The sequence below is a fragment of the Schistocerca americana genome, chromosome X (assembly GCF_021461395.2).
Source record: "Schistocerca americana isolate TAMUIC-IGC-003095 chromosome X, iqSchAmer2.1, whole genome shotgun sequence".
Lineage (NCBI taxonomy): Eukaryota > Metazoa > Arthropoda > Insecta > Orthoptera > Acrididae > Schistocerca > Schistocerca americana.
The window spans coordinates 640535149-640558687 of record NC_060130.1 but is presented as its reverse complement, the minus strand read 5'-3'; the positions used below and the strand labels follow the sequence as shown (position 1 = coordinate 640558687).

General features: G+C 39.6%; 1 protein-coding gene across 7 annotated transcripts in view; it reads right to left on the bottom strand.

Annotated features, from left to right (window-relative positions):
* Window positions 1-10116: 10116 nt before the first annotated feature.
* Window positions 10117-23539, bottom strand: part of LOC124556688 (centromere protein J) — a 288468-nt gene continuing 275045 nt past the window's right edge. For all 7 annotated transcript variants that reach the window (XM_047130658.1, XM_047130657.1, XM_047130659.1 and 4 more), the window contains 2 exons: window positions 14137-14332; window positions 10117-10462 (listed from right to left, as the gene is read on the bottom strand). In XM_047130658.1, the coding sequence (XP_046986614.1) occupies window positions 10331-10462; window positions 14137-14332 (328 nt within the window). In that variant the 3' untranslated portion in view covers window positions 10117-10330. The remainder of the gene's footprint in view (window positions 10463-14136; window positions 14333-23539) is intronic.

Sequence of the window (23539 nt, the reverse complement as noted above, 5' to 3'; positions counted from 1 at the left end):
TAAAGGAGTACATGGTTGTTGTTGTTGTTGTTGTTGTTGTTGTTGTTGTGGTCTTCAGTCCTGAGACTGGTTTGATGTAGCTCTCCATGCTACTCTATCCTGTGCAAGTTTCTTCATCTCCCAATACGTACTGCAGCCTATGTCCTTCTGAATCTGCTTAGTGTATTCATCTCTTGGTCTCCCTCTACGATTTTTACCCTCCACGCTGCCCTCCAATATTAAATTGGTGATCCCTTGATGCCTCAGAACATGTCCTACCAACCGATCCCTTCTTCTTGTCAAGTTGTGCCACAAACTCCTCTTCTCCCCAATCCTATTCAATACTTCCTCATTAGTTATATGATCTACCCATCTAATCTTCAGCATTCTTCTGTAGCACTACATTTCAAAGGCTTCTATTCTCTTCTTGTCCAAACTGGTTATCGTCCATGTTTCACTTTCATACATGGCTACACTCCATACAAATACTTTCAGAAACGACTTCCTGACATTTAAATCTATACTCGATGTTAACAAATTTCTCTTCTTCAGAAACGCTTTCCTTGCCATTACCAGTCTACATCTTATATCCTCTCTACTTCTACCATCATCAGTTATTTTGCTCCCCAAATAGCAAAACTCCTTTACTACTTTAAGTGTCTCACTTCCTAATCTAATTCCCTCAGCGTCACCCGACGTAATTCAACTACATTCCATTATCTTTGTTTTGCTTTTGTTGATGTTCATCTTATATCCTCCTTTCAAGACACTGTCCATTCCATTCAACTGCTCTTCCAAGTCCTTTGCTGTCTCTGACAGAATTACAATGTCATCGGCGAACCTTAAAGTTTTTATTTCTTCTCCATGGATTTTAATACCTACTCCAACTTTTTCTTTTGTTTCCTTTACTGCTTGCTCAACATACAAATTGAATAACATCGGGGAGAGGCTACAACCCTGTCTCACTCCCTTCCCAACCACTGCTTCCCTTTCGTGTCCCTTGACTCTTATAACTGCCATCTGGTTTCTGTACAAATTGTAAATAGCCTTTCGCTCCCTGTATTTTACCCCTGCCACCTTTAGAATTTGAAAGAGATTATTCCAGTCAACATTGTCAAAAGCTTTCTCCAAGTCTACAAATGCTAGAAACGTAGGTTTGCCTTTTCTTAATCTAGCTTCTAAGATAAGTCGTAGGGTCAGTATAGCCTCACGTGTTCCCATATTTCTACGGAATCCAAATTGATCTTCCCCGAGGTCAGCTTCTACCAGTTTTTCCATACGTCTGTACATAATTCACGTTAGTATTTTGCGGCCGTGACTTATTAAACTGATAGTTCGGTAATTTTCACATCTGTCAACGCCTGCTTTCTTTGGGATTGGAATTATTATATTCTTCTTGAAGTTTGAGGGTATTTTGCCTGTCTCATACATTTTGCTCACCAGATGGTAGAGTTTTGTCAGGACTGGCTCTCCCAAGGCCTTCAGTAGTTCTAATGGAATGTTGTCTACTCCCGGGGCCTTGTTTCGACTTAGGTCTTTCAGTGCTCTATTTAATTCTTCATGCAGTATCATATCTCCCATTTCATCTTCATCTACATCCTCTCCCATTTCCATAATATTGTCCTCAAGAATATCGCCCTTGTATAGTTCCTCTATATACTCCGTCCACCTTTCTGCTTTCCCTTCTTTGCTTGGAACTGGGTTTCCATCTGAGCCCTTTATATTCATACAAGTGGTTCTCTTTTCTCCAAAGGTCTCTTTAATTTTCCTGTAGGCAGTATCTATCTTACCCCTAGTGAGGTAAGCCTCTACATCCTTACATTTGTCCTCTAGCCATGCTGGCTTAACCATTTTGCACTTCCTGTCGATCTCATTTTTGAGATGTTTGTGTTCCTTTTTGCCTGCTTCATTTACTGCATTTTTATATTTTCTCCTTTCATCAATTAAATTCAGTATTTCCTCTGTCACCCAAGGATTTCTACTAGCCCTCGTCTTTTTACCTACTTGATCCTCTGCTGCCTTCACCACTTCATCCCTCAAAGCTATACATTCTTCTTCTACTGTATTTCTTTCCCCCATTCTTGTCAATCGTTCCCTAATGCTCTCCCTGAAGCTCTCTACAACCTCTGGTTCTTTCAGTTTATCCAGGTCCCATCTCAAATTCCCACCTTTTTGCAGTTTCTTCAGTTTTTATCTACAGTTCATAACCAATAGATTGTGGTCAGAGTCCATATCTGCCCCTGGAAATGTCTTACAATTTAATACCTGGTTCCTAAATCTCTGTCTTACCATTATATAATCTATCTGAAACCTGTCAGTATCTCCAGGCTTCTTCCATGTATACAACCTCCTTTTATGATTCTTGAACCAAGTGTTAGCTACGATTAAGTTGTGTTCTGCGCAAAATTCTATCAGGCGGCTTCCTCTTTCATTTCTTACCCCCAATCCATATTCACCTACTACGTTTCTCTCTCTCTTCCTTTTCCTACTACCGAATTCCAGTCACCCATGACTATTAAATTTTCGTCTCCCTTCACTATCTGAATAATTTCTTTTATCTCCTCATACATTTCTTCAATTTCTTTGTCATCTGCAGAGCTAGTTGGCATATAGACTTGTACTACTGTTGTAGGTGTCGGCTTCGTGTCTATCTTGGCCACAATAATGCGTTCACTATGTTGTTTGTAGTAGCTTACCCGAACTCCTATTTTTTTTTATTCATTATTAAACCTACTCCTGCATTACCCCTATTTGATTTTGTATTTATAACCCTGTATTCACCTGACCAAAAGTCTTGTTCCTCCTGCCACCGAACTTCGCTAATTCCCACTATATCTAACTTTAACTTATCCATTTCTCTTTTTAAATTTTCTAATCTACCTGCCCAATTAAGGGATCTGACATTCTGCACTCCGATCCGTAGAACACCAGTTTATTGATGCAACAAGACATTGGCTCTGACTTTGGCCAGTAGAGTAGAATCATGTGGGTATACAGGCCCTCCCAGTAAGGTTGCACGACAGGCCATCGCCTTGAACAGAGAATAGGTTGAAAAACAAGACTGTGTAGCCAAAAGAGTGGAATAATATTGTGTATTGAAATCAGGGAAAAAAAAAAAAATATGCTTTTAGAAAAAAAGTGTGTTGCATTAATTATTGAATGCCTCTAATACAATGTCATCTGAAAACCTCAAAATTTTTATTTCTTCTTTTTGCACTTTACTGCTTGCTCATCAGGGATAGGATACAACTCTGTCTCACTCCCTTGTATGCTCGTCAACCCTGATATGTACAGGCTAGTTTCTGTACAAACTGTATATAACCATTTGCTTCCTGTAATTTACCCCTGCCACTTCCAGAATCTAAAAGTGTGTATTCCAGGCAGCACTGCCAAATGCTTTCTCTGAATCCCGGAATGCTATATAGATATGTTTATCTTTTTCTTACCTATTTCCTAAGGTAAGTCATAGGGTCCAGTGTGCCTTGCATCTACATCTACATATACATATACATCTACATATATACTCCGCTAGCCACCAAGTGGTGTGTGGTGGAGGGCACAATTTGTGCCAAAGTCATATTTCCCCCCCCTCTGTTCTACTTGCGGATCGCACGAGGGAAAAACGACTGTCTGAACGCCTCAGTAAGAACTCTTTATTTCCCTTATCTTTGAATGATGATCATTACGCGATTTGAAAGTTGGCGCTAATAATATATGCTCTACATGCTCGGTGAAGATTGGATTTCGGAATTTAGTGAGCAGCCCCTTCTGTTTAGTGTGTCGTCTATCTGCAAGTGTGTCCCACTTCAAACTTTCTATGAGATCTGTAACGCTCTTGCGATGGCTAAATGTACCAGTCATGAATCTTGCCACTCTTCTTTGGACCTTCTCAATCTCTTGAATCAGACCCAACTGGTAAGGATCCCATACAGACAAACAATACTCTAAGACTGGACAAACTAATGTATTGTAAGCTATTTCCTTTGTTGAAGGACTGCATCGCTTCAGGATTCTACCAATAAACCACAATCTAGAGTTCGTCTTACCCGATACTTGTGTAATCTGATCATTTCATTTGAGATAATTTCGAATGGTTACACCCAGATACTCGACTGATGTTACCGCTTCCAAAGACTGATCATTTATTTTGTACTCATACATTAATGGGGATTTTTGCCTTGTTATATGCAGTAGGTTACACTTACTAATATTGAGAGATAACTGCCAGTCATTACACCACGCATTTATTTTCTGCAAATCCTCATTGATTTGTTCACAACTTTCGTGTGATACTAATTTCCTGTAGACTACAGCATCATCGGCAAACAGTCTAATACCGCTGTCAATACCATCAACCAGATCGTTTATGTAAATGGTAAAAAGCAGAGGACCAATTACGCTGCCCTGGGGCACACCTGATGTTACCCTCGTCTCTGTTGAAGTTGCCCTCGTCTCTGTTGAAGTTGCCCTCGTCTCTGTTGAAGTTGCCCTCGTCTCTGTTGAAGTTGCCCTCGTCTCTGTTGAAGTTGCCCTCGTCTCTGTTGAAGTTGCCCTCGTCTCTGTTGAAGTTGCCCTCGTCTCTGTTGAAGTTGCCCTCGTCTCTGTTGAAGTTGCCCTCGTCTCTGTTGAAGTTGCCCTCGTCTCTGTTGAAGTTGCCCTCGTCTCTGTTGAAGTTGCCCTCGTCTCTGTTGAAGTTGCCCTCGTCTCTGTTGAAGTTGCCCTCGTCTCTGTTGAAGTTGCCCTCGTCTCTGTTGAAGTTGCCCTCGTCTCTGTTGAAGTTGCCCTCGTCTCTGTTGAAGTTGCCCTCGTCTCTGTTGAAGTTACCCTCGTCTCTGTTGAAGTTACCCTCGTCTCTGTTGAAGTTACCCTCGTCTCTGTTGAAGTTACCCTCGTCTCTGTTGAAGTTACCCTCGTCTCTGTTGAAGTTACCCTCGTCTCTGTTGAAGTTACCCTCGTCTCTGTTGAAGTTACCCTCGTCTCTGTTGAAGTTACCCTCGTCTCTGTTGAAGTTACCCTGTTCAGGACGACATACTGCTCCCTGTCTGTTAGAAAACTTTCTATCCAACCACATATGGCACTGGATAGACCGTAAGCGTGCACTTTTTGTAGCAAGCGACAGTGCGGAACTGAGTCAAACGCCTTTCGAAAGTCGAGAAATATGGCATCAACCTGGGAGCCGATATCTACAGCCTGTTGTATATCATGCACAAAGAGGGCCAGCTGTGTCTCGCATGACCGCTGTTTCCTAAAACCGTGCTGGTTTCTGCAGATGAGCTTCTCAGACTCTAGACAGGTCATTATGTCTGAACACAAAGTATGTTCCATGATTCTACAACAAATCGGTGTCAGTGAAATTGGCCGGTAATTATGTGCATCCGATTTTCTACCCTTTATATAGATAGCTATGACCTGGGGCTTCTTCCAGTCCCGTGGAACTTTCCGCCGTTCCAATGATCTCTGATAGATGATGGATAAGAATGGTGCTATATTTGTAGCACAGTCAACATAAAATCTTACGGGGATACTGTCTGGGCCAGACGCCTTTCTGGAATCTAAGGATCCTAACTGTTTTACAATCCCAGATACACTAAACACTATGTCAGCCATCCTTTCATTTGTCCGATAATTGAAAGGGGGAATGGTGCTGCAGTCCTTTGTCGTAAACGAGTTTTTGAAAGCTAGATTTAGAATTTCGGCCTTCTGTTTATCATCATCAGTTACATTACCCATACTGTCAGCAAGAGAAGGTATTGAATTATCTGTAGCGTTCATAGATTTTACGTACGACCAAAATTTTTTGGGGTTATTTTTAGAATCTGCAGATAAAATATTGCATTAAAATTCGTTAAAAACGTCTCTCATTGTCCTTCTGAGAGCGGCTTTCATTTCGAATTATTTCTGTTTGTCAGCAGGGCAGTGACTACGTTTAAAATGGCTGTGCAAAATTCTCTGCTTTCTTAGCAACTTCCTAATATGTTTGTTGTACCAAGGTGGATCCTTTCCCTCCCCTATACTTCTGCTAGGCACATACTTCTCTAGCACATGGTGGACAATACCCTTAAATTCCAACCAAAGATGCTCAATATCTTCGTGTCCCATGGTGAATGCTTGGAGCTGACTATGAAGATACTCATTAATGACATTTTTATTTGCTTTCCCAAACAATAAAACTCTACGCTGTTTCTTTGTTTTTATTTTTTTTTTGCAACTTCCACTGACATAGAAGCCACAACGACTTTATGGTCACTAATACCTTCTTCTAGATTAACTTCCTCAAAAAGATCAGGTCTGTTTGTGGCCAAGATATCTAATATGTTTCCATCTTGAGTTGGTTTCCTAACCAATTGCTCAAGGTCGTATGTTGAGAGCGCTCCTAGAATAACTTAACACGAATCTTTGCTTCTGCCCCCTGTAATAAACATGTAATTTTCCCAGTCAATGGATGATAGATTAAAGTCTCCACCTATAACTAATGGATAATTTGGATATTTACTTCCTACGTACTCAAGACTTTCCCTGAAATGTTCTGCAATGTTTGTTGCAGATGCTGGTGGTCTATAAAAACATCCTAATACAATGGTCAATCCTTGTCTGATTGACAGCTTTATCCAGACTATTTCACAGTCAAACACAGTATCGATCTCAACTGTGTTTAAACAGCTTTTAACTGCAATGAAAACACCACCTCCAATAGCATCAGTCCTATCCTTCCTAAACACTGTCCAATCAAGAGTTCAAAATTTCACTGCTTTTTATGTCTGGTTTCAACCAGCTTTCGGTACCTAACACAATATCTGCATTGCTACTGTTTATTTCGGAGATTAACTCTGGGATCTTGCTACAGACACTTCGACAAATTACTAACATGAGATTAAGCATATTTAAATCCTTTGGAATGACCTGTTTAGGCGACCTAACAATTTTTACAGTTGGCACACCCACATCAGTGCCATGAACTGGTAATTTTTCGGGCCAGCGGTTTGTTTCCCATGGGGAGGAACCTAATCAAAAAAACTCCCATGTGCATGCCACAAGTACTGTGCTACCCATGTAGCTGCTTCCTGTGTGTAATGCACCCCTGATCTATCGAGGGGTGTCCTGCAACCTTCTGCCCCATAGTATAGGTCGAGGAATCTACAACCATTTTCGTCACAGAGTCAATGTAGCCTCTGGCTTAGATTCTCCACTTGACTCCAAACCAGAGGACCCTGGTCCACCCTGGGTCTACTCGAGAGATGGAGGCCGCCTTCACCAATTTAGCCAGCCGTCGAAAGGATCCAAGGATTTCCTCGGAACCCAGACGACAGGCATCGTTGGTGCCGGGATGCAACAATCTGCAGCTGGCTGCACCCTGCACGCTCGATAGCCGCCGGAAGAGCCTCTTCCACATCCTAGTCAAGGCCCCCCGGCAAGCACACTGAATGAACGTTGGACTTCTTCCCCGCCCTAGCTGCTATGTTCCTGAGGGGCTCCATGACCCGCCTAACATTGGCGCTCCCAATAACTAACAAACCCCTACCCCCACGTGCCTGTCCAGACCTTGCTGAAGGAGCAGCCACTATCCTGGCAGAAGATGCAGTCTGATCCGGCTCAGCCTCCCCCCCCACCCCCCTTCACCAGCATCAGATAGCACACTGAATCTATTAGCAAAGTGCATGGGATTTGGCAGGAGCCTGCTTCCCCCATGCAGCCTTCGCCTTGAGGCTCAAGACCTCGACACAATCTGCCACCCACACTGAGGTGAGAGTGGGCCAGCCGGCTCAGTCGCACCTGAGGTCGGCTCAGTGACAGATAGCTGAGACATCCCCCCCCCCCCCCCCCCTGCACATCGAGTACAGCAGAGGCTGCCCCAGGCACCCCATCCCCACCACACCTCAAGGTGGCACTCTGGAGCTTGTTGACTGTGGCCAACAAAGCTTCCAGCTGTGTTTGGACTTTGGCCAACTCCTCCTACATCTGCACACAACAGACACAGTCCCTATCCATCTAGGTAATAACTGATTTACTATAAAAAAAACTTCAGGAAACCTACTGTCACACAAGGTTAACAGCTACACTCTAGTTGGCAGAAAGGACACTCAATAATGAAAATAAAAATTTATGGTAGAAATGAGATCTGGTGCTTATTTTCCTGCTAGGGGCTATTTAGTGAATACTAAAGAATAAGACAGTGACCTACAGTAAACTGCTGTGGGCTATCTAGTGAATATTATAAACGAATTAAACAGTGACCTATGGTAAGCTGCACCTACTGATTATCCCTCGTATTTGAAATTTAAGCAAGCATTTACGTACATGCGAAAATGACCTAATAAAACTATAAAAACTGCTGCCTTAAATGTACTGAGTCTAAATGACACTAATAAACATAAACACTGGGTATTGTACACTGACAGATGCAGGTACAAAACAAAACCTTTAGTTAACAATAAGAGTTCAGAATGTAAAGCACAAATACAAATTCTACTTTATAGGAACTGATGGGCTTACAGTACACGATCACTAAAGCCCACAACAAGCTAAGGAATTTAAGCAGACGGCGAGGTGAGTTAGCTTTCTGCTAACTAAACCATAGGTAATAAGGCTCAGAAGTTGTATTGTAACACTGATTTACTCAGATATTGTAGTGCAATACTAATTTACCACATATTATACGTTTGTTTAACTGTTTACGATCGCAGGTTGCGCTAGTCAAACGTATACAAGTGAGGTTAGAAATCACTGTCAGTATCACTATTCCTAATAAAACGTATTAAAACGGCTACCTTGAAAGTATCGAGTCTAAATGATGGCAATAAAGGTGAATACTGAGTATTGTACACTAACAAACTGATTAACCCTCTTATCGACAATGTAAACAAACATTTACGTTCACATGAAAAATAACCTAATAAAATGTATAAAAACTACTTCAATGTATTGAGTCTAAATGACACTAATAATCGCAAATACTAAGTATTGTGCACTGAATTAATTGATAATCCCACGTAATTAACGTCAGTTAAGAATGTAAACAAACATTTGTGTACACTCTGAACTGTCCCAAATAGAAACTTTGCTTATCTTATTCAGAGGCAAATAAAAACTGAAACCTTTAATTTATAACGTGTATCTGACACTAATGCACGTAAATACTATAGAATAGACAGCTAAAACAATTAATTACTACCTAAATTACTTATCTTTTAACACAGCAAGTGAAAAGCGCTTGTAGCCGGCGTCAGGGCTGGCATGTTCCTACATTTCATCAGAATCCAAACTGATATTAACTGAAGTCAGCTTCTACCAGTTTTTCTATTCATCTGTAAATAATATTTGTCAGTATTTTGAAACCATGGCATTAAAATGACAATTCAGTACATCACACCTATCAGCACTTGCTTTCTTTGTAGTTGGAATTATTATATTCTTCCTGAAGTTCGATCTGTTGCATACGAGGATGTAATTGTATTGGGACCTGAAGCATAATGTTACTGTTAGTACAGGGAAGCTACCTCATAATACACAAGATACTCCTATTGTCAAATACATTATTATGTGGTATATACATAATGACAATCTGGATATCAGCTGCTTGTCTCTTCAAGAGTAGTGAGGTATCATTGATGAACACTGCCATATTACATATGAACATGCAACCCTGAACAGGGGATCTTAGTGGTATCAATAGCTAGCTCAAAAGCTTTACGCCTGTTTTGTAATTCTTGAATTTTTTTGTCCGGCACTAAAATAAAAACATATGATATGCTCACTATGTGTGTGTGTGTGTGTGTGTGTGTGTGTGTGTAATACATGTACCAAATGTGTGTGAATTTTAAGTACAGTTTAGTACTGTTAACTTTCATTCTTCCCCAAATGGGTTTGTATTGTGAGTCTGACATTTAACTTTAACAGTATTTATATGAAGAGTGTGAGACATTCAGATACAAGATGGAGAGTACTCACTTGCAACACAATTACAACTGCTGAGTCACAGTGATTGTTAGCCACTTACTGTGTTCAGGTTGAAACTACCTGCACTTTAATTTTCAATAAAATGTTCTCTTGGCTAAGACACTGTTATGGTAACATTCACTCAATGAAGTGTGTTTTCAAAGATCTTTCTCATGTGGCAATTTTTTTAAAACAAATCACTGGTTATAAAACAAATTTTTAATAAACTTTTTGGTTATCTAAGTAGTAATAATTCACTTATCTGTATGCTGTTGCATTTAACATTTTTTACTGCTTTTCCTCTTTTTGTCACATGCCTTGACCATAATTATATACAGATTTTTTTTTACACAAGTTACAAAGCAACTTTCCAGTAGTTATTGTAACATAAATAAATGCCAGTGTCATTAACTTTATCTTACTGCAAGTCTGAATCCATTATAAGTTTTCCATGTTTATCTTTTACCCGGATGCGGCCATTTGCATATTTTGTTTTCATACTACCATCAGGGAAAACATATTTGATTGTTCCATCTGGGTACTCCCGTCTCTAGAAATAAAAACACCAAATTTAATTTATGGGAAAATTGTTGGCCATACTGTTTTACAACAAGAAAAATGAATTATCAGTATTGTGTAGTCCATTCTTAGAACTGAAATAAAATGTACAGGACCATAAAGGTTTGGTGGTGCTATAAGGGTTTGATTTTTTCTTCCAGATCCTTTCACTGTAACAGGCACATAACTAAATAGGTATAAAGAAATTTCTGATTATAAAAATCTTATTTACACGAAGTATCTATACTGAATATCACTGTAACTTATATGGGTCAGTTTCTGTAGCAAAAACTAATAATTCAAATGATCACATACTTATAACTCTGGATTCTGATTACAGATAAAAAATGGTTGGAATGATAAGTCTTATACATATCGTGTGTGTGCACACACACACACTTATTACACAGAAAAATGTGACAAACACACTGCTAAAGAAACTTCGAACATGCAATTTATGTAACATATTAATGTAATGTTACTACATTAAAAAATACTTAACACAGATATTTCACTCTCTTGTTAAGTTGCTTGTCAGCCTGGCTGGTGTAAGGGAGTGGTGCGGGTCATGGGAGAAAGGAGGTGGGGAGTGGGAGGAAGGCTGACAGCTGAAAGCAGTGGTAGTCAATCTGGTCCCTATGCCCACTGGTAGGCATTCCACTTTCCATGGTGGACGGCAGATAGCAGAAATTTCAAAAACATTTTCATAAGGTTTTCATCAAATTTTAAAGAAGTATTTTGTAAGTAATTATTATAATATGCTACAACTTGTTATACCTCGCTTTACAAGTTTTTTAGGGTAAAGCTACTCCCCTCCTTTATAAATCACAATTACAGTGGAACCGATTTTACTACTACCAGAGATACAAACCTGGGTGGTAGGAGTGTGACGAGGACACTGGAACCAGCACCAATGAGTTTGTGTACTGCATGACGACAATTGTATAGAGGACGGATGAGTGAAGACAGGGTCATGGAGATGGGAGGCTAATGAAGATTCAGGTCAAGAGGTACTACAGGAATAAAAATGTATGTTGCATGGACAATTCCCATTTACGAAGTTCAGAGAAGCTAGTGTTCGGGAAAGGATCCAGATGATGCTCAACAGAGATAATTGGTTGGTTGGCTGGTTGGTTGGTTTAAAGCCGGGAGAAGGGACCAAACCATGAGGTCATTGGTCCATTGTTCCTAATAAAACAATGCCACAAGTGTGAGAATAAAACAGACGAAACATATAACACAAAATGGAAAGTAAGGAAAAGCCACAAGAATGAAGGGAAGGCAACGAACACTAGGAGGAACAACAGAGGACAAGAAAACAACAGAGAGATGCTAGAAACAGAAGAGAGTAAAACATGAAAGCAGATTACAGTGCTGGCCAACCACGAAAATAAAAAGGGCAAGCCAGCCACTCTGCAACACATTAAAACCTTACAGCAAGAGATGATGTACTACACTTCATTGCATGTCATCCGCTCTGATGCCACCCACTCCAACCAGGGGCCGTCCTCACAGAGGACCTGGCAGGATGGCCATTGCCGGGAGTCCCGATGCCCCAGGGGAATGGGCATCTACCCCTTGGCATACATGGGGAGTTAAGAGCACAAGCATTAGCAGAGCGATCCCTGTGTAGTCGGGGGTACATGGCGGCCCCACCACAATGGATTGGCTACTGTGCTGGATATCAGGTGCAAAGAAGTCCAGGGACATCAGCGACGCAGAAATTGACACAGCGTAGTGCATGGTGGAAAATTCACCCAGGAAGGTGTCCTCGCCCAACAGATGGAGAATGGGCAGGACTGCAATGCGACGACAAGAAAGTGGGCTAAAGATCTCAATGCACGATGGACACGATGCACCTTGTAAGGCGCCCTTCCCCAATTAGCTCTCTCTTTGGGAAAATTTTGAAGAATGTAAGTCAAACCCTACTGGGAACCATCACATAAAGGCCGAAACATGTGAAACTCCTTTTAGTCGCCTCGTATGACAGGCAGGAATACCTCGGGCCTATTCTAGCCCCCGGACCTGCAGTGGGGCAACAGAGCTGGTATACAACATGACTGTTTTCACAGATGTTCCTGCCTCTGATGGGATAGGATAAGGCTGTAATGGGTCTGGAGTTGGATGTTCTGGATGGATGTATCAGATAGGTCTTGCACCTGGTTCTGCCACATGGATGTGACCCATGTGGCAAGGGGCTGGGAGTGGATGTGGCTTATTGATGGACACAGATAGTGTGTGGGTGGGTGGGTGGCAGAATACCACTTTAGGAAGGATGGGCAGGAATGTGGCTAGGATGTGCCTCATTTTCACGCATGATAATAAATCGTTGATGCCTCGGCAAAGAATGTGGTTCAGGCTCCACGCCACGACGATGGTCTGTGGAATCATTAATTCTGTAATTCTGAGGTGCGACTTTAGTAGACGTAAAATTACAGTTGGCCCAGATGTTTAGTGTGCTGCACTTAGCGTGCAGCTGATGTAATATTGCATAACTTGTGGGAAACAGGAATGTGCAGCAGAAGCAATGTTATGTCAAGTCAGTTACAGTGGTTTTTGCATGGTTTGGAGCCAATTTTTACAGCTAACGGAATAATCTGTGAGGTCTGCAGGCTTCATAGAGGGCAGTAGCAGTATCACTTGAACAATTCATTGTTTTTGATACTTTTGTTATTGATTCTTAGGCATTAGGTGACATTCGAGTTCTCTCTGTTTCATGCATTTTGTGTGCTTTTATGTTGATTTTGTGTTCAAAATGTGCAGCGAAGAGGAGAAATGTTAGGAGAAAATTATTTACAAAGCCCTTTATGAATCTACAGATGATGAAAATAAAGTATTTGTTGACGATTCAGAATACACATCATATGAAAATTTTAGCTATTCTAGAAGGTTTGAAGATGAGTTGCCGCAAACGTTTATCACATTATTGCCACAGATTATATTGTTTAATATCTGCAGATGGAACACATGTAGATACAGATAGGATCTCTCTTATCCCGCAGATAATCTGTTTTAGTCCAACTATATAATGTATAGACTTACATTCTGCATCAGCTAATCTTATATGCAACAAATAAAAACTCCAGTTCATTTAACTTGTCTTTCAAAGATACATATACGTTAGTTCTGAAGGCCTCACTGCTAACACATTTAGGATTTAACCAACTGTAGAAGTACTCAGTATTAGAAGGGCCACATATTGTTTAAAAGCACTTCACACTGTGGCGTTGTCTTATCAAATATCCACAGCTCATTACAAATGTGCCAATGTCCCATTTGTTGCAAACATTTTTATACTCCAAAAAAAGTACATCAGATTCCTCTACATCTACTCTTATTCAACAACTCAGAACAGCACATAAACATCTTCCTGTATACTCCTGTTTGTCACATACATTCCAGCTCTGCTTTTGTCAGGAAAAATGAGCAAAATAGTATTACTAGAAGACATTTAGCCAGTTGATCTTTAGTACGCAATGTTTAATCTCACATTTACAAACTGAAATGTTAAAACAAAAAAGTTGCTTACATATTGCAGAAAGATTTAGAAACTTATACTGCTGTAGTCAATTTCTTACATTTAACAGTAACATCACTAGTTAAAGATTTTTCCATTATCTTAAAAATGTACCTTTAAAAGTTAATGCAAAGGTACTATTTCCTTACCTTGTGGTCTTTGTTGTGGATTTCCTTTTGTCCATTAGGGAAGTACCAGGTTTTTTCACCATTCTGATCAATTATACACTGTCTTCCATCATTCAGGACCCACTCTACATGACCATCTGGAAATACTGTTTGTGCTGCACCATTTATGTAATTTGTTTTTATTGTACCATCTGGCTTTTTTAGTTCTGTCTGTCCACTTGGAGAAAAAAATTACAGAAATATTAAAAACAAAGAGACAACCTTTCACTGGTATAAAAAGCCAATATATTTTTAACCCAAGGAATCAAAGGACACTAATTAAATCAGAAATTTAAGTACGGTATTTCAAAGTGATCAAAGAAATAAGGGTGTCCCAGGAGTAATAGTCAATACTGAGCAATATGACAGGAATTATCATTCATAGTGATAAAGTCTAATAAACATGGGTTCTCAAATGCATACCAGTGCTGTGAGCACTACTTCATCTCCAATAGTGTGAAACACCTCTCTTATACTGAACAAGCACAGTGTGACAGAGGAAGCAGAAGCAGCACAAAGCTAAAATGATGATGATGATTATTATTATTAATAGTGTTTTAGGGCGCACAACAGTGAGGTTATCAGCGTCCGTTCCCAAAAGTTCAATTCAGAGCCGAATTGTGAGAGAATTGGTATTGCGCAAATTGCAAGATTGGACACAGCACATCAAAACAGGGAGATAAAACTAAAAATAGCTAAAATGACCTAGTTTGGAATATATGTATGAAATGGGACATATTTCTGTGCTTAATAAGTAAGAGACTCAAGCGTAAGACTTCACCCTTTTTGTACTATTTATTAGACATGTAAGGGCATTAGATGAACATTATTTAGTGCAAAGCGGCTGATGACAAAGTGTCTAAAAAGTAGTCCCATAAAAATAAAATAGTAGTTAACACAATAAAAAATATACTTAATTAGGACCTACACGTACTTCACAGTGGTTTGCAGAATATGTATCTAGGCATCTAGGTAGATGCATTGTAAGTGCAAAGAATAGACTTTGGATACAAGTTTTCAAGTGCACCAAATTCTCTCATTTTAAATCCAACATTCTGATACCGTAAGAAACATTATTCTCATATATTTCAACACAGCCCCTTATAGCATTAGCAGGTGGAGCTCGTATAGGCCACCTGCCAGGTAGCTTAATAGGAGTAATAACAGGTGAACCACTTGGCCAACCCCGCCAGCGTGCGCTTGGCTCTTCAGAAATGTTGCACAGGTTCCAGCCCAGATGCCTAACTGCCTGCATGTATGCAGGTGCCCTGCTGTCCACTGGTGGACACGTGACCAGGAGCAGCTTGCACTATTCACAGTCACAGAATGAGTGTGTATTTCTATATCTGCATATATACACTCCACATGTTACTGTACAGTGCATGATAGCGTATACTTGAACTGATAGCAGCAACTTTGTATACTATTACAATCACATTATGAGTGTGGGGAAAATGAGTACTGTATTTTACGGACTATAAGACTCGTTTTTTTTTCTTTGAAAAATTGCCTCCAAAATTTAGGTGTGTCATACTGTAAATTAATATAAAAATTTATTTATTTATTGTTCCGTGGGACCAAATTAAGGAGAAGTCTCCATGGTCATGGAACAAGTCAGTACATGAAATTATAACACGATATTAGAAACAGATAAAATGAAATATAAAAAAAATATATTCAGGTGACAAGTCGTAAGTTTAAATGAAGAAAATCAACAATGTAACACTGGAATTTGCTTAATTTTTTAGCTCTTCCAGGAGCTCCTCGACAGAATAGGAGTAGTGAGCCATGAGGAAACTCTTCAGTTTAGACTTAAAAGTGTTTGGGCTACTGCTAAGATTTTTGAGTTCTTGTGGTAGCTTATTGAAAATGGATGCAGCAGAATACTGCACTCCTTTCTGCACAAGAGTCAAGGAAGTGCATTCTACATGCAGATTTGATTTCTGCCTAGTATTAACTGAGTGAAAGCTGCTAACTCTTGGGAATAGGCTAATATTGCTAACAACAAACAACATTAAAGAAAATATATACTGTGAGGGCAATGTCAGAATTCCCAGATTTTTGAATAGGGGTCGACAAGAGGTTCTCGAACTTACACCACATATAGCTCGAACAGCCCGTTTTTGAGCCAAAAATACCCTTTTTGAATCAGAAGAATTACCCCAAAAAATAATCCCATATGACATAAGTGTATGAAAATATGCGAAGTAGACTACTTTTCATGTTGAACTGTCACTTATTTCAGATACTGTTCTAATGGTAAATAAAGCAGCATTTAGTTTCTGAAGAAGATCCTGGACGTGGGCTTTCCACAACAGCTTACTATCTATCCGAATGCCTAGGAACTTGAACTGTTCCATCTCGCTTATAATATGCCCATTCTGTCTGATTAAAATATCGGTTCTTGTTGAATTGTGAGTTAGAAACTGTAAAAACTGAGTCTTACTGTGATTTAGCATCAAATTATTTCCCACAAGCCACGAAGTTATTTCATGAACTACATTATTTGTTACTGTTTCAATATTACACACAAGATCCTTCACTATCAAGCAGGTGTCATCAGCAAACTGAAATATTTTTGAATCACCTGTAATACTAGAAGGCATATCATTTATATAAATAAGAAACACCAGTGGCCCCAGCACTGACCCTTGGGGAACGCCCCACTTAACAGTGCCCCATTGGGACTGAACATCACTACCACTCTCAATATTGCGGAGAATTACCCTCTGCTTTCTGTTCTTAAAGTAAGAGGCGAACCAATTGTAAGCTACTCCCCTTACTCCATAATGGTCCAACTTCTGCAGTAATATTTTGTGGTCAACACAGTCAAAAGCCTTCGTTAAATCAAAGAAAACACCTAGCGTTCGCAACCTTTTATTTAATCCGTCCAAAACCTCACAGAGAAAAGAGAATATAGCATTTTCAGTTGTTAAACCATTTCTAAAACCAAACTGAACATTTGACTGCAAATTATGTGAATTTAAATGCTCCAGTAACCTTGTATATACAACCTTCTCGATAACTTTAGCAAACACCGATGGCATAGAAATAGGTCTAAAATTGTCAACATTATCAATGTCTCCCTTTTTATAAAGTGGCTTCACTACCGAGTACTTTAATCGGTCAGGAAACCGACCACTCCTAAAGGAAAAGTTACAGATATGGCTGAGAACTGGGCAAACATACATAGAACAATACTTCAGTATTCTGCTAGATACCCCGTCATATCCATGAGAGTTCTTTGGCTTTAGTGATTTAATTATTAACTCAATCTCCCTCTTGTCAGTATCATGGAGGAGCATTTCAGGTAACAGTCTCGGAACACTTTTTTCTAAGAGCGCTATATGATTCCCTGTTGGGACTAGGTTTCTATTTAGTTCACCTGCTATATTCAGAAAGTGATTATTAAATACTGTACATATATGCGACTTATCAGTAACACGGACATTCCCACTACGCACTGATTCTATATCCTTGACCTGTCTCTGCAGACCAGCAACTTCCTTTACGACTGACCATATGGTTTTAATTTTATCCTGAGACTTAGCTATTCTATCTGCATACCACATACTTTTTGCCTTCCTAATAACATTTTTAAACACCTTACAATACTGTTTGTAATGGGCTGCTGCATTTAGATTTTGACTGTTTCTAACGTTTTGATATAATTGCCACTTTGTTCTACAAGATATGCTTATCCCTCTAGTCAGCCACCCAGGCTGCCTGTTTGTGCTAGTACCCTGTTTTAAACGTTCTAAAGGAAAGCAACTTTCAAAGAGCATGAGAAAAGTCTCGAGGAAAGCATTATATTTATCGTCTACTGTACCAGCACTATAAACATCTTGCCACTCTTTTTCCTTGATAAGGTTTACAAAGGTCTCTACAGCAACTGGATCAGCTTTCCTAAACAGCTGATGACTATATTTAACACGTGTTGCAACACAAAAATCTTTTAGAGTTAAAATTTGTGCATCATGATCTGAAAGGCCATTCACCTTTTTGCTAACAGAATGCCCTTTTAGTAATGAGGAATGAACAAAAATGTTGTCTATGGTTGTTCTACTGTTCCCTTGCACTCTCGTTGGAAAGAACACGGTTTGCATAAGATTATATGAATTAAAGAGGTCTACCAGCATCCTCTTCCTTGCACAATCACTTATACAATTAATACTGAAGTCACCACATATAACTAACTTTTTGTATTTCCTATAAAGTGAACCAAGAACCTTCTCTAGCTTTAGCAAAAATGTTGTGAAATCGGAGTCTGGGGATCTATAAATAACAACATTAGAAGTTTAGCTCCATTAAATTTAACCACACCTGCTCAACATTCAAACACCTTTTCAGTGCAGTACTTTGAAACATCAATTGACTCAAATGGGATGCCGTTTTTCACATACATGGCTACTCCCCCACACAGCAAAGAGCTCCTCGAAAAGCTGCCAGCCAACCTGTATCCTGGTAAAGGAAGCCTCCGAATTATCTCCTTATTTAAGAAGTGTTCGGATATACCAATAATTTCAGAGTCAACATCTATAAGCAGTTCACTAACTTTATCTCTAATACCTTGTATATTTTGATGAAATATACTAATTCCCTCATTACTCGGATACCTAAGCTTTGTCAAAAGTGATTCCCTTGTTAGAGAGACTTCCCTTAAGCAGGAATACCTATCAGCTGACTTCAATCTAAAAAAGGTGCAGCTCTAACACCCACTACTGCAGGAATTTTCTCATGAGTGATCCCACCAACCCCACCTATGCTGTCACCTATAAGCTTTGCCAAACTCCCCTTCCCATACCTGTTGAGGTGCAGGCCATGTCTAGTGAAACCTGTCCTGCTGATAGACTCCACCGACACCACTGAAATGTGACCCATGCTTTCTGTCATCAGCGCAACCCAAAGTCAAAATGTTCAACATTTGATTTTAAATTCCCGCCAGTCTTAAAAATGGCCATATATTTGGTGCAACGAGAAACATATCTCTATCTGGCAACATTGGATTCAACTGGTAGCAGAACTGAATTGATATGCCGAACATGAATTGCAAGGATTCACAAGCTTGCTAGTACTGTCTCCCTCCAGCCCCACCATTTTAAACCCAGAACACTGTCTAGCCTATGATGCGTCATTGCAGCCTACTGAGCCAGTGAACTTTAACTGATAGTGATTTGTGTTATCAGTAACACTACAATATTTCAGTTAGTAGCTAGTTTCGTAATGGAAAAAATAAAAGGTTTTCATACGATGCAGGCTATAAACTGAAAGTAATAACTTACGCAGAAGAACATGGAAACAGAGCAGCTGAGCAGCATTTCAGCCCCCCACCGACAGAGAAAGTCATTCACAGTCAGTGGGCAAGTAAAGAAGAACAGAAAAAAATAGAAGGATTAAATGTGCAAATAGAGGACTGAATGTAAAATGGCCAAAACTAGGAGATGACGTACTGAAATGGATTCCAGGACACCTTCAAAATGGCACTGGAATTAATACAAAACTGATTCAAATACACAGTCGTAAGCTAGTGCTATAGTGGAACTTAACAACAGACGTTAAGGGTGGAGTTGGTTGGTGGTACTGGGTTAAGGGTTATGAAGCATCATGGACTTAGCATGCGAACCAAAACTAAAATACCTCAGGAAATGCCACATGAGAATGGAGATAAAATATTATCTTTCCATTGTTTTATTATTCAATATCTAAAGAAAACCAGTGTGAATTTATGCCAAATAGTGAATATGGATGAAATTCCTCTGATGTTTGATGTGCCAAGTAATGGAACTGTTGCTATGAAAAGTGTGAAAACTATAACTATAAAAACAAGAGGACATGAAAAAATGCACTAAACTGTTGTCTTTTTACGCTGTGCTGACAGCACTGAACTTAATCCAATGTTCATTTTCAAGCACAAAACAATGCCAAAACCTTCTGAAATACTGCCAGGTGGTGGTGTTCATGTACATGACAACAGTTGGTGGATAAGGCTGGTATTAAATTATCAGTTAACAGAGTGTGGGAGAGATAGAAAGGAGATTTATTAAAGAACAATTCTCTTTTTGCGCTAGATTAGTTTAGGAGTCATTTGAAAAATTCTATGAAAGAGATAATTGAGGCAGGGAAATACAGAGCTTGCTGTTATTCTGGAAGGCCTTACTTCACAACTGCAACCTCTTGATGTCTCAATAAATAAGCTATTTAAAGTGTATATGAAAGAGGAATGGAATAAATGGATGAAACCCAACACAACTTCACACTGAAGGGAGCTTTAAAAGGACCTACAATCAAACAAGTGTGTAAGTGGATAAAACAGTCATGGTTTAGAGTGAGAGAAGACACTATTGTAAATCTTTCAAGTGTGGTGTAAGTAACACTCTTGATGGCAGTGAAGACCATCTTCTGTATGAAGAGGACAACGATGATGACAAGGAGGAGGAGGAGGAGGAGGAGGAGAGTGTTCAGATGACAATTGCCAGGCATTTTAAAGATCAGTTTGGTTTTAGAAACTAAGAATTTTTTTTAGTCTGGGTTTTAAATGTAATAATAACAATGGTAAAACTGTTATTTAAAAAAAAACTACTTAAAAATTAAGGTGTGTCTTTTAGCCTGTAGTGTCTTATAGTTGGTAAAATACGGTACACGCCTCAGTACACCTCTAATTTTTTATCTCATTCTCTTTATCACTATACATGGTATACTTTGGAGGTAGTAGAACTGTTGCAAAGTCTTCTCCTAATACCTGTTCCCTAGATTTACACAACAGAGTTCCTCATCAATGACACTGCTTTTTTACAATGAAACTTTCACTCTGCAGCAGAGTGAACAGTTTTGAAATTTCCTGATAAAAATGAACTAGTCTGGCACACAATTTTAATCTGCAAGCAAGTTTCAATGTTGCCTTGCTTCCAAAGATCTTAATTTGAGGTTTCCTGAGCTGCTCATTCCACTTTCTTAAGAGCTATATGAACCCGTTAAATCCTAGAAGTACATTCTGAATTTGTTCAGTTATCTGCTATCATGACTATTTGGAGTACTCCAAGGGTTCCTTTGCAGTTTCACCATACTTTTCTACAAATATTACTATCAATTTAAGTCCTTCATTAACCTTCCATATAACGTCTTGGTGTTTGCTCCATTTCATATACTTTGTAGTATTATTCCAAGACTTTTGAGAAAGTCACAGTCTCAAGATGGTGTATCAATAATCTCTTAACTGGATAGCAGTGGGTTCCTGTCTTTGTTGCAGCTAGTGTTGCCTCTTCAGATACACTTGAGTTGCAAGATTGGTACTTTCAGACTAACCACCTTTCACTGTATACCAAAAAGCACTGCAAAGTAAAGACAGTGTGATGGTTATAAAAATGCCTAAATCGTTCTCATAGAAGTTTTTAGTGAATATAATTTGTCATTACCTTCTTATGACGTATGTGTGTGATGTGCCTTAGGTTACGTGACATACCAGGCGGTTATAATTAAAGTGCAACTGTAATTAATGTACAGTCAAAACTTAGTAGATATGCTAATGCCTTTATGTGGAACAAATTTATGCTGGAAAAAAAAAAAATAGCTCCAACTGTGGTCCCAGGTGCACATCTATCACTGCACACTCTTTGTATGATGGTATGACACCTACACTGTCAATTGACAAACCATAGCATGAGTGAACAGTGTGGCCTTCTATCGAGAAGAGAGACTGTATCCTGAGAGTGAAACTGTTTTATGTGAACGGCAGCAGTTACAGTGCTGCATTGAGAGAGTATTGCCAACTAAAACATCTGAGGAGAGGCCACGTGTCATTAAGTGATTTGAAGAAGAAGAAGACGAAGAAGAAGAAGATAATGAAATTTAAAAAAAAAACCATGAGTGAGCCTCGTATAGCACATGGAAGGAGGTTGCTGTTGCTGAAACTGACCATGCACCACATGCCCCAGGTATAGCTAGTGCTTGTGCAGTGTCATGTGAATCGTCCATTCCATGGTCAACACTATTGAAAGTTTTGTGGCCTATTTTACACTGGTACCAGTACAAGATCCAGACGGTGCAGCACCTGAAACCTCATGATGCACAGCAATGATCTGAATTTGCTCTTCGGTTTCTGGCATGGATTGAAGTTGATGCCATGTGGCTGGGAAAAATTCTACGGAGTGACGAGGCCCATTTTACACGATGGTGTGCAGCGAATACACAGAACTGCCAAATTTGAGGTACTGTTAAACCGTGTGTTGTGCACAGAGAGCCACAGCACGAGCATTATGACTCTGTAGTGTGGATTGACAAACACCTTTATTCTCAGTCTGTTGTCCTTTGAAGATAACAAATCTACAGAGCATGTCAGGTGTACCATGATGTCTGCACAAATGTGTGGAAACCGCTGTTTTCATGGACGATGGTGCAAGACCCATGTTGTTCATCCAATGAATGATCAGCTTAATGCAACTTCCATGAATGTGCTATCTCCAGAGGTCTCCCAGCTGTATGGCCTGCATGATCAGCTGATCAGAGTCCGTGTGAATTTGGATCTGGTGATATCTAAAAGAACCCATTTACCAGGGGCACATTCGGTCTCTACCTGATCTGAAAGCCACTATACAGGAACACGTTGCTCAGTTTCCACTGGAACTGCTGTGAACAACTGTTGATCACACCGTTTTATGGATGTGACATCTCATCGACATCAAATTATTTAAACAGCAGTTAACAGCAAGATAAACATTATGCCTTTCTCACTTGTTTGACCTTTTCTGCCCATGTCCCACCCCTAATCCATTACATATGAAAACATTTCTATATATCTTTCTTGTATTCACAGCATCATATCTGCACCTAGTGGCCAAAATTGGAACTAATTTTTTCCCCGCATAAATCTGTTCCACCTTAACGCATTTGCATATCTATCAATTTTCACTGCCATATGATAATTACAGCCCGCACTGGACCTCTGTGAGTAGCTGCACTTTAATCACGCATGATATGACACCCCCTCCCTCTTTCTGATGTAGGTTCAGTATGTACTTCAGACACACTTGAAGGAAATGGCAATTTCCTTTACTTATTACGCAAAAAATTTTGAGTACCACAGCATCAATCACTTCCATAATCAAAATCACTAACACGCATTTCTGTGATGGTACACGATTCTGAGATAGCCAATTTGAATCCTTATGAGGGAAGAAATTTTAATTATCACTGTTTAGCTCACAAGGACTGGTGGTTCCTGGTCATCAGACTTTGCATCAATGTCTGGGGTGAAACTGAAAACACTAAGAGAGACTTATTCACATAACTGAAATTGTGAGAATATATTGAGTCGTTTCTGTGCAGCTCATTTGGTAATAGTATTCCCTGGGAAAGTCAAGTTTGGGCTTGAGTCCTAATCAGACACACA